At 43.0% G+C, this 11940-nt stretch overlaps 1 protein-coding gene across 2 annotated transcripts; it reads right to left on the bottom strand.

Annotated features, from left to right (window-relative positions):
• Positions 1–241: 241 nt before the first annotated feature.
• Positions 242–8994, bottom strand: LOC123164927 (centromere/kinetochore protein zw10 homolog). 2 transcript variants are annotated; one of them, XM_044582537.1, is made up of 14 exons: positions 8358–8994; positions 8123–8266; positions 7288–7461; positions 6456–6614; positions 5232–5462; positions 5033–5158; positions 4730–4822; positions 3026–3121; positions 2362–2490; positions 2152–2229; positions 1805–1963; positions 1580–1733; positions 1410–1492; positions 242–495 (listed from the first exon to the last, which is right to left on the bottom strand). In XM_044582537.1, exons 1-14 carry the CDS (start codon positions 8892–8894, stop codon positions 412–414), a joined length of 2247 nt encoding a protein of 748 aa, XP_044438472.1. In that variant the 5' UTR covers positions 8895–8994; the 3' UTR covers positions 242–411. The 2 variants fall into 2 exon arrangements, with proteins under 2 accessions (XP_044438472.1, XP_044438473.1); XM_044582538.1 differs by having other exon boundaries at positions 5033–5143; positions 8358–8993.
• Between the last annotated feature and the right edge of the window lie 2946 nt (positions 8995–11940).

The following is an 11940-nucleotide window of genomic DNA, read 5'->3' as shown; positions in this document are numbered from 1 at the left end:
TATATTTTGCTGCTTGTTCGTTCGCAACTTTCACGACTCTGGGCGTTTCCGATTGCTCGACATGAGCGGGGCATCGCGTCAGCGCTGCAGTGTGATGCAAGTGCCGAAACAGGTCCGCATCTGCCACATGCTCTGGCCATGGTGCCGCGCTCGCGCCACGCCCCTCATCCTCCAGATCAATTTAAATGTGACTCTACACTGGACACTGCCCACCGGAGTTCGGGTCCTGGACTCTGCGCTCTGTGATCAGGTTGTTTCTTCTATAAAAATAAACCGCAAGCCCTGTAGCTTCAGTGCAAACTGAACCCTATGTCGATTGATATACAGTCAGTAAAGGTGTCTACACAGAATCCCATGGGGAGAAAGGGCCATAATGAGGGCACCAACTAATCAACAACAGCACTCTGCATCCTAAGCTGGGGTCGCGACGATCCAGCCTAAGCACTCCTTTCGAAGAGGCGAATCGGCGAAAATTGCTTTGATGAAATTCCGCATCTGCATAAAGAAAACGGATCAGTTACAAATTAACAATAGTAAAAAGTTTCGGCTTCGATGGATGCTGAACAAATAAGGCCAACAGATACAACAGGGTCAACTGATGTCTGAAAAGAGAACCAGAAACAAAATATTCAAAACTAAAAATGGATCAAACTTGAATTAGTGAGGTATAATAAGTCTGGCTGTGGGCAAAGGCACACAATATTGATTATAACTGGACTGCTGCTCCTAGACAGCATTGAAGGAACAAATACAACAGGGTCAATTGACGCCTGGGAAAAAACTGTTACGTTGGTTATAATTATTTTCGAGAGCTTTGAAGCAAACAAACTACCTAGTGGCTGTAACAGAGACAAAAGTGCACGTTGTTCTGCCAAGGTTGACCACGGTTTTCACATGATATTGTCCATTTTTAAAAAAAATCCTGATAGCAAGCCTTCCATCTCATTCATGTAACCACTTACTCTAAAAGCTTAATTTAGTTCCTTGTCGTGTTGTTTACCAGTAGGCCTCTAAAATGTGCTAAAATAATACTCCCTCCGAAAAAAATGTAAGGTGTTTTTATGCCCTATGCAAAACCAAAAAACATCTTACATTTTGATAAGTATTAACTTAGCAAGTAGGATACACACCAAAGAACACCATGCACAACAATATGATGGCTGGTACTCCCTCCGTCCGGAAATACTTGTCATCAAAATGAATAAAAGGGGATGTATCTAGATGTATTTTAGTTGTAGATACATCCCTTTTTGTCCATTTTGATGACAAGTACTCTCGGACGGAGGGAGTATAACAGTAACAGGTTGTACCAACAACAGATGACCGTCCCTCAAAAAAAAACAGATGACCGAGCACTATCAAAACTCCATTTAAAGGTAAAAAGAAAAGGAAAGGGGGAACTTGCTCACCTCAGATGATGTGAAACCACAGTTAGCTAGCTCCCCGCTTTCCCAAGCAGCTGTGATGGACTTCAATGACATATCAAGCAACTCTGAGCAACATCAACGTTTTTCAGTATTATTGGAGCGAACATAATAATGTGACATGTTAAATAAGTTCGAAACTAAGAGAAAATTACCTGCTAGTTTTCGGAACTTCTTCAACGATGGTATACTCTCATCCAGCTGGACCCAGGTATGATGATCCAAGAACTTCTCATCATCATCGTTCTCAACCAGGGACAGAAATAGTGAGGAGAGGTTTTCAAGAGCCAAATGTATAAGGCCTTGAAGCTGGAAGTGTATCACATATTAATAAACATCGATAGTGATCAGCTCAAACCTTTCAAGCAGAATATTATTACCTGTAAGGTCTCCTCTGCTGCCATGTCATCTATCAGAAGCATGTCCTTTGTAATTCTAGAAAAGACAGGTCCAAGGACATGAAACATACTTCTCCTGTAAATTGACCTAGGCAGTACCGATTCCCACATAATGTGTATCTTCTCTAAAATGAACACCACCTGGAAGGAGGTCAATATATATCATTAGTTGACAATCTATAATTTATCATTGTTGAGGATTTGGGCACTATATAAATAATACAAACAAATTGAAGGTCCTGAATAATATATGAAGAGAAATTATAGTAGACTTCTCTTTGCCATATTTCTTCTAGGCACAGCTCATATTCTTTGGCAACGAGACATACCTGCTCAATACTAAATTTTGCTGATTCACAATGCTGAGATTGGTGCGTGTTCTGAAAACCATCAGCGCCATCTATAGCCTGAAAAATAATGTGACAAACTTGAAATCGGCTTGACTACTTACGACCAGAAATAAATTATGTGAATTCCACAGTTTTCACCGATGATCATTTTATCCCTTCAAGGATGCCATAAAAGGTATAGGGAAATACCTCGCTTAAGTTAGCCGCTGCAAGCTGTATTTGTCTTCTCAGTATACCATCTGCCATCTGGGAGAAGATTGGAGCTAAATCCACAAAAACAACTAGTTTTTGTTGACCACTAGGAAAATCTGCACGGTACTGGACAAAAGCATCAAGAAAGGTTAGAAAAACGCATTGCCGCCTTAAAGACATGCAGATAGCTCCAAAGAAGAAATTTTCTATCAGATATCTAAACAGAAGTGCAGTTGGTTTTAAAATTTATGTGAATCATAATGGAACATTAATCTAGGATGCAAAAACACAAATCTGAGTTCTCTCATCGAACAGTTTTTTTTTTAAACGACCACATAAAGAAAATTTGAAGATAAAGTTAGTATAGAGAACAAAAGGGGGCTGTTTGGTTTGAGGTTATCCTAGCCACAACTAAGGTTAGGCGAAGTGTTGCTAAAACAAATCACCAACACTCTTGTGGCAAAAAGCTGAAAATCTATAATGCGTGGGTTACCAGCCACAGCTATGGCAACCAACCAAACACCCACCGAACAATTTGTGGCATGCCTAAGCTTAGGCTGACCAGACAGACCCTAAGCATGCACATGGGAGGCAATCATTTTCACGTTAATCAGCAACTGAGATAAATGATACTAAAGAACAAATAGCAGGACATACAAACCTCAAATGCAAGACCAAGAATTTCTTGGGACAAATGGTAGAAGTCATTGTGAATGATGGCAGCCACCGGACTGATACTATTGAGTTGCTTCTCTAGCTTTAAAAAAAACACTAAATTTAATCACAATGGTATTAAGTAAACTGACAGTAACGAAAACAAATAACTGAAGAGTAGAATACAGTGGGATCTCGTAATGGGACAACTTCATAATGCAAATCAACGACAGAATTACTGGAGTAAGTTTATCTAAAATATTTGAAACCATAAGAGCACATTGAGTAAGAATGTAAGATCTCATAAGTGCTATCGCATAAGAGCACAACAGGCACATGATGTATGAAATAGTTTACATCGACTAAGTACATCAGGAACACCCCTACTGGTGCAGCATTGCGGTAAAAATAAGAATTAGGGCTTGCAATCCCATGATTAAAGGTGTAATTTATAGTCTAAGTAAACCACGCATGCTAAGGGAAATCATCAAACGATATAGTATAAGGCAAAAGTTATTTCCCGTAAGTTCGCCTTTCACTAAAACTAAATATAACATAAATACAGATCCTTGATACCAAAATACTCTCAGCAGATAAAAAAGGGAATCATCACATATCTTCAATTGTAAGCTTCCTAGAAATATGGAGCTCTCAGCCGGGCTGTGGGTTCATTGTGGGCCCCATGCATCATCGACCTAACAACATTTTTTACCACCTTGGCCTACACCTCGGTTAATTGTGAGCATTCGTTCACGGTGTTCTGGCTCACATGCCACTGTGCTGCTGCATTGCAGATTGGGGCGGGGGAGAGACTGGCGCTGTGGGCTGCGTGTGTAGAGTGATGTCTATGTTTCCTCTCACTGCTATGCTAGCATTTGAGGTTAACTCCAGAACGGTGTCTAAAATAGTGGTGTTGCCCTCTTGCCGCTGGTGGGTTGTCAGACGCATCAGAGTGCAGAGAGGACACTATCGCCTCAGACCTAAGAACCAGGGGCGCCTGGATCTTTATGGAAGAGGACACAACACGAAGACTAAATGGCACAAGCAAGGTAGAGCAAAATCATCTGTATATAGTGTTTGTTGAGTCAAACCAGTTGTATCTACTGGCCAAAGCTGGTGACAGCTGTCCGCGTGTGGAAGTGTGGGCTCTTCAACCATGTCTACGCTTACGATGGATCCCGCAACATGGCCACCCCAACCAAAACCGGAAAACAGCAATACGGAAGGGCCACAAGCGAATAAACAACCAACAGATAAAGAATAAACAACCAACAGATAAACCCTAGAAAGGAACAGCACCTGCTTCTAATAGTATTCTAAGGATGCCTCTATTGAAATAATGTGGATTTTATGCACCTGAGTTATATGTTCATCATCAGAAATTCATTTTTTCAAAAAGGGTAATAATATGTTAATATCAAGATGATACCAAGTACACCCGACCGCTGCAACAACACAATGTAAAGAACTAGTTATCTGAAATCTGAAGAATAGCGGAACTGTTGCAAAATTGTAATAAAATACATTGCATTTGGCTACTAGTTAGCACGTCTAAATAAAATGCACAACTTAATAATGCTCTCAGGAATATCCTAGATGCTCCCAGACACATGATTGTATTATATACATTGCCATCACTGGAGATTTGGTTCAAATGTAAATCTCATGACACTATACCAAATTATCATGCAAAGTTAGTACATGCACAAACCTGAACTGGCACAATAGCCTTATACAAGAGCAAGGCATCCCTAGCAGCATAGCAAAACTCCTTTGCGACTCTTGCGGACGACAAACAAGCATCCTGCACTGATTATACAACAACAGAAATGGGTACATCAAATGATTGAGAAATTTTATAACATGCAAATACTGAAAAGTGGGAGGCGGTATTTGAAAAGGAAAGGTGGTTATGATGAGAAACGATAATGACATGTTACAGTAGTACAAGCAACAAGCAGTTATGCTAATAGATCCAGCGAATCTATAAAAACGATTGTAGAGGCAGGCATACCTTGAGGGCTCCATGGACCAATTTCATTAACTGAAGTGCTGATTTAGATATAAAACACTTCTCTGGCTGGAAAAGTAAATCAACAACAGAATCTCCATGGTCATCTGATGCCTGCAATAGCAAGCACTTCACTACAATGAATCCCACATTATCCTGCTAAGTAATTTTCCAATGGCAAAACATAAATTTTGGTACTCACAAGAGGATTCTTGTAGTCATATTGTACAAGAATGTATCTTGCTTTCACTAAGATCTCATTCCTCTTCCTTACAGCAAAATGAACTTCAACATCATCAACAAATTGGGTTAACTTGCCATCCTTTCTGTCAGGCGAAATAAACATCATACCCCTAAGGGTATTCTCAAATTCAGTTGTACTCCTTATAACATCTTGGAACCCAATCAGCTTGGAGGCCTCATCCGGAACAGCCTGAAAACATAACCCAATGACCAGACCAGTTATTCTGACGTATATAACAGCACTATTTTTGGGAATCATTGTCATTATAGAATAAATCTGGTGGCATCTGTTTCCTTCTACAAATGGAGATTACCAAGCACATGCCCACAAACAAGACAACTGAAGCAAGGAAGCTGAGTTGCTTAGAAGCTGTAATGACAATTAGATCAGTTCAGTCTGATCGTTTCCATTTTTATGATGAAATTCCAAATTGTTTTCAGCATGGGATGAAAAATTCAATCTGCCGTCACATTCTCATCTTTGTGATCAGTTTATACTTTATACTGAGGAATAGAAATTAGAGGGAAATTATGTGTTGTAGTAATTCTAGCGTACTATTCTTGTCTTGTCAAGTTCTCATCATATATACAAGGGAGAAGTGGTCAGTGTTGATAGTAAATTGTTTTCCTCAAACAACCCAGTCACAACTCACAAGTCAATAAATTGAACTATAGTTGATGAAATACAAGAAATATTGCCAGTTCAATGGGCACTGAACAAAGAGGATCAAATAGAGACAAGCATGTGTGTCAGCTGAAGGGCTGCTCGCAAGAAGAAAAACAGCAAATTAACAATTGTCAAACTTTTATTTGTTAAACTAGACGATACCCCGCGCGTTGCTGCGGAGTTGGATATAGAGTTTCTAAATATTGTGTAGACTACTAATTCAGTCATTACAATTTAAACTATGTGAGAAATCTCTGCATAAGCAAAAAATATATCTTAAAATGAAAAGTTATGCATGTCACAATTAAATGCAATGTGATTTAAAACTCACTTAGAATGCTCTAATGCATGTTGAATGGTAGAGGATTCTCATGAGTAGATCGGACAGATGCTAGTGGATCAACCTAGTAAATCTAACGGCTACGACAATTTTGATGATGTGGAAGCACACATGTTGAGATAATTAGAAGTAGTGGGGATCACTCTCTTAGGTATATAGGATAAATATAAGCATACCTCAGAGAGAAAATGTGTGATAACCAGATCAGAAATTCTTGACCAGGTTAACTTTGCAAAGGACTGCGTCCATGTGATATTTTCCACACAAATGAACTTGCGAGCAAACTTGATGACATCAATTATTCTTGAGTAAAGGACTGAACCATCTTTGTAGCCCTTGAATAATAACAAAGCAGTTACATGATTACCCAAAACAACCCAAAAATAAAACAAGAATTAAGCTTACATGGCAGTGTTTTGTCATGAAATCATATTGATTACTTGATGGCTCATAATTCTAGATGTGCAAAGACATAATTTTACACCTACTCCGCAAAAACAGCTTAGTGCTGTTAGAAATGGCATCTTCAACTGAGCTCTTATTTAGCATTCATATTGCAGCAATAACTTGGAATTATAATCAGTAAACCACTGGGAATAAAGCAGATACAGGCCTCTTTGGTTCACAGAATTAAAAGAACGCATGAGTAGGGAAAACATAGGAGTGCAATCCCATGCATTTTTGAATCCCATATAAGATTGAACGCTGCAAGAATTTTCACCAAAGGGCGATTGCTTACCCCAGAAAAACATAGGAATCTTCCCAAGAGATTGGAGTGAATGGAAATTTCCTATGATATGTAGTGCATGGGAAATTCTAGGGAAAAAATCATGTGGATTTCAATTCAACAAATCAAACAATTCAGATATTGAAAATTCTTAAAGGACTAGAACCTTCAAAAATCCTTTGAATCAAAGAGGCCTTAGAAAACAAAACATAACCAATATATATAAAGATAGTTCAGAAGAGACAGCTCTGATGAACCAGTAAACACTACGGAGCGCTTACCTGTAGTTCCTCTGAGGGGACTATATTCAAGACTGATGCTGGGTATGTGGAGCCACTTTTCTCAAGCACTTCTACAGAAACTGTGACAGATATGTTGCTGATTGCTGGAACAAAAACATGCTTTATCATCAAGTCTGCGACTTTTGCCATCCCATAGTCTAGAGAATCAATTATCTGCATATCCAACAACACAAAGGTATGAGAAAGTGGTTCATTTATTACCCAAGCGTTTGTACGAAGGCATTTGACCAAGCTCACTGAACCATTTATTGGTAGAGATAATAACAACCAGAGAATTTGATAGAGCTTCCTAATACATATAGAGAAGCACCCCCTGCATGGAATAAACTGGTTTGGTTTGTTTGGTCTAGTAATATGTAACATATGGCCAATCACAATGTTCTATGGATTCTTAAGAAGACAGCACAAAAATAAAAAATAGTTCAGCGCACCGAAGAATTAGCAGCTAATCTTTGGTGGGGTATGAGAAGGCCAAATGATAAACTTGTGATGGCACGTAGGAAGAACGTAACTCATGGGGTAAGCATATTTTAAAAGCTGCAAGGGCCTTTAGCTGCTGAATGTGATATATCACTATGTCAGGACTCCAAAAGTGTCCACCATATCCTTTAATGCATAAATCCTTGGCCGATGATACCCTTGGCGATAGTTTTGTACACTATTTAACGATCATAAGAAAAATGCCCGTACAGACTAACTAAAAAGTCCAAGGCATATAGCATATGTAAGGCGATAATGTTCTGTTGATCACTAAATTTTGCCTAATCAATCCACTGTCTTCCAAAATTGTAGACTGAAGACAAGTAAACCTTACTTCCAATGCCTGCAGCGCCACACGAAGCTCAACACCGGGCGTTCCACTTGAACTGCCGCTCGGTCCAGCCCTCACCGCTACCTTCCCTCCATCCGGTGCAAACTCGACGCACTCCTCCACATTCTTCGAAAGTCCTACTTGCAGCTGCATCATCATCGGAAACAACCAGCACAGCAGTTAGCACAAACACAAATCCTAGGATGCAAAAGGCACCTCGAACCAGCACACCCCTCACCTCGTCGACGAGCTGCTCCCATTCGCCCCGAAGAAGCCCAAACACGACTGGCTCGTCCCCACCGGATCCAGATCCCTCAGGATTCACCAGGAGGGGCTTGAGCTCGGCGGCGGCAGCGGCAGCATCAAGGGGGTTGGCTGAGGCGCGAGCGGCGCGAAGCCGCGCAGAGAGAGAAGCTACGGAGGATGCGGCAGCGAGGTGCTCCTGGCGCTCGCGGAGCTCGCGGCGGGCCGCTACGAGGCGATCAGAGAGGGACCTGAGGTCGGACAGGTCCGGGGAGGATGAGAGCGGGGAGAGCGCCGACTGCAGGGAGGACTGGAGGGACGCTGACGAGGCCGCGGAGCTGGCGGCTCGGAGGAGCGCGGAGGCGAGCGGCTCGCGGTTGGATGCGGCGAAGGAGAGGGCGGAGGCGTGCAGGTGGTCGGAGCGGTGGCGAAGGTGGTCGATGAGGAGGCGGAGGTCGGGCGCGGATAGCGGGGTGGAGGGGTCGGCGTCGGCGGTGGTCGAGAGAAGGAGCTCGCGAACGTCGTCGGCCATTGCCGGCTCGCCGACGACAGGGATCCGGGAACTCGTGGGAGGAGTTGAGCTGTTGATGACTTTTGGGCCCGTTCGGATCTGCTGCGGCTTCAGCGCTTTTTTTTTAGCAATCTCGCCAACCTTTATTAACCCGTCACAGTGTTTTTTTTCAAGAGTATGCCAAAGGCATACCTTACTTTTATAAAAGGTAGAAAAAGCATTTACAAAAACTTGCGCGGATGCAAACATTCCTACAAGGTTACAACCCACACCAACCAACACAGTGTTTACAGGGACAAAATGAAGATCTCCCGGCTGGCCTACAAACATGGCGGCCAACCGCGAGCGAGAGAGAATGTTTCGCTAGATTGTGAGCTTCATAGTTTGAGCTCCTAAATTCATGACCTATATTATATGACAAAAAACTAGAAGAACGGTCCGATATCTCACGAAGAACTGCTCCATAAGTGGCTAGCTTGCCATGATGCAGATCATCAACAACCACCTTGCAGTCAGAGGCAACTTGTATATGTCGTGCATATAGATCATCCACTAAGGAGAGTGCTTCTCTTATAGCTAGAGCCTTGAGCGTTTGAGGATCTGTGATGTGCTTGAAAACGATCGCCGAGGCCTCCAGAAAAGTGCCCTGTTGGTCTCTGCAGACCGCACCCACTGCACCATGTCTCCTCCTCACGGCCACTGCACCGTCGACATTGATCTTAACACAACCCTGATTTGGCGGTACCCAAGTTGCACTCCGTATAGCTCTCCGTGGTACCTCTTGCATCTCCCTTCTGTTGACTATCTCCAACTCTGACAGAAACTTATTAATAAACGCAGCTGTAGCGTGTGGATACTGAAAGATATCTTCATGAATTGCCTTTCTTCGTGCAGCCCAAATTGCCCATATGGTTACCACAACACGAATGAACTCAGGAGCATCTAGTATTTCATGTAGAGCAAATAACCAGTCCTTTACGTTTTCCTCTTGGTGTATGATGATTTTCTCGACCAACTCCTCGGGTGCGAGAGCCCACACGCTCCTAGATAAAGCACAGGAGAGAAGGGCATGTCTCCATGTGTCCCTAGCTCCACACAAGCAGCATGAATCTGTATCGGCCATATGGCGGTGATGGAGAACTTCTCCGCTAGGCATCGAATGCCTTGCGAGTCGTCAGAGGAACATACGAAGCTTTGAGGGTACCTGGATATGCCATATAGTGCTCCAAATTCTGCTGTTCTGCCCCGTGGATGAGCCCTCGGCCTCGTTCCACCACCCCTCTCTGCTTGTCTTCGTTTTCAGTTGTTGAGGAACGCAGTAATTTAAAAAAAATCCTACGCACACGCAAGATCCATCTAGGTGATGCATAGCAACGAGAGGGGAGAGTGTTGTCCACGTACCCTCGTAGACCAAAAGCGGAAGCGTTATGACAACGCGGTTGATGTAGTCGTACGTCTTCACGATTTGACCGATCCTAGTACCGAAAGTACGGGACCTCCGCGATCTGCACACGTTCAGCTCGGTGACGTCCCACGAATTCTAGGTCCAGCTGAGGTTGAGGGAGAGCTTCGTCAGCACGACGGCGTGATGACGGTGATGATGAAGTTACCAACGCAGGACTTTGCCTAAGCACTACAACGATATGACCGAGGTGAAATCTGTGGAGGGGGGCACCGCACACGGCTAAACAATCAACTTGTGTGTCTATGGGGTGCCCCCTCCCCCGTATATAAAGGAGTGGAGGAGGGGAGGGCCGGCCCTCTCATGGCGCACCCAAGGGGGGAGTCCTACTCCCGGTGGGAGTAGGATTCCCCCTTCCCTAGTTGGAGTAGGAGAGGAAGGAAGGAGGAGAGAGGGAGAAGAAAAGGGGGGCTGGCCCCCCACCCCAATTCGGATTGGGCTTGGGGGGGCGCGCCCCCACCTTGGCCGCCTCCTCCTCTCTCCCACTAAGGCCCAATAAGGCCCATATACTCCCCGGGGGGTTCCGGTAACCCCCCGGTACTCCGGTAAATGCCCAAACTCATCCGGAACCATTCCGATGTCCAAACATAGCATTCCAATATATCGATCTTTATGTCTCGACCATTTCGAGACTCCTCGTCATGTCCGTGATCGCATCCGGGACTCCGAACAACCTTCGGTACATCAAAACACATAAACTCATAATACTAATCGTCATCGAACATTAAGCGTGCGGACCCTACGGGTTCGAGAACTATGTAGACATGACCGAGACTCGTCTCTGGTCAATAACCAATAGCGGAACCTGGATGCTCATATCGGTTCCTACATATTCTACGAAGATCTTTATCGGTCAAACCGCATAACAACATACGTTGTTCTCTTTGTCATCAGTATGTTACTTGCCCGAGATTCGATCGTCGGTATCTCAATACCTAGTTCAATCTCGTTACCGGCAAGTCTCTTTACTCGTTTCGTAATGCATCATCCCGCAACTAACTCATTAGTCACATTGCTTGCAAGGCTTATAGTGATGTGCATTACCGAGAGGGCCTAGAGATACCTCTCCGACAATCGGAGTGACAAATCCCAATCTCGATTTATGCCAACTCAACAAACACCATTGGAGACACCTGTAGAGCATCTTTATAATCACCCGGTTACGTTGTGACGTTTGATAGCACACAAAGTGTTCCTCCGGTATTTGGGAGTTGCATAATCTCATAGTCATAGGAACTTGTATAAGTCATGAAGAAAGCAATAGCAACAAACTAAACGATCATCGTGCTAAGCTAACAGGTGGGTCAAGTCAATCACATCATTCTCTAATGATGTGATCCCGTTAATCAAATGACAACTCATGTCTATGGCTAGGAAACTTAACCATCTTTGATTCAACGAGCTAGTCAAGTAGAGGCATACTAGTGACACTCTGTTTGTCTATGTATTCACACATGTATTAAGTTTCCGGTTAATACAATTCTAGCATGAATAATAAACATTTATCATGATATAAGGAAATATAAATAACAACTTTATTATTGCCTCTAGGGCATATTTCCTTCGGTCTCCCACTTGCACTAGAGTCAATAATCTAGATTACAC

This window comes from Triticum aestivum, chromosome 7D (genome assembly GCF_018294505.1).
Source record: "Triticum aestivum cultivar Chinese Spring chromosome 7D, IWGSC CS RefSeq v2.1, whole genome shotgun sequence".
Classification (NCBI taxonomy): domain Eukaryota; kingdom Viridiplantae; phylum Streptophyta; class Magnoliopsida; order Poales; family Poaceae; genus Triticum; species Triticum aestivum.
Note: the sequence above shows the minus strand (reverse complement) of the source record. Positions and strands in the feature narration are given on the sequence as shown.

Bases quoted from the DNA above. Each gene is read 5' to 3' on its own strand.
- LOC123164927 (XM_044582537.1), bottom strand. From the start codon at position 8,894: ATGGCCGACGACGTTCGCGAGCTCCTTCTCTCGACCACCGCCGACGCC. The intron at 1,964-2,151 runs GTATGTCTCGTT...ACCTCCTTCCAG, and splicing joins CAAAATTTAGTATTGAGCAG to GTGGTGTTCATTTTAGAGAA. The intron at 1,734-1,804 runs GTAATAATATTC...ATACACTTCCAG, and splicing joins CAGCAGAGGAGACCTTACAG to CTTCAAGGCCTTATACATTT.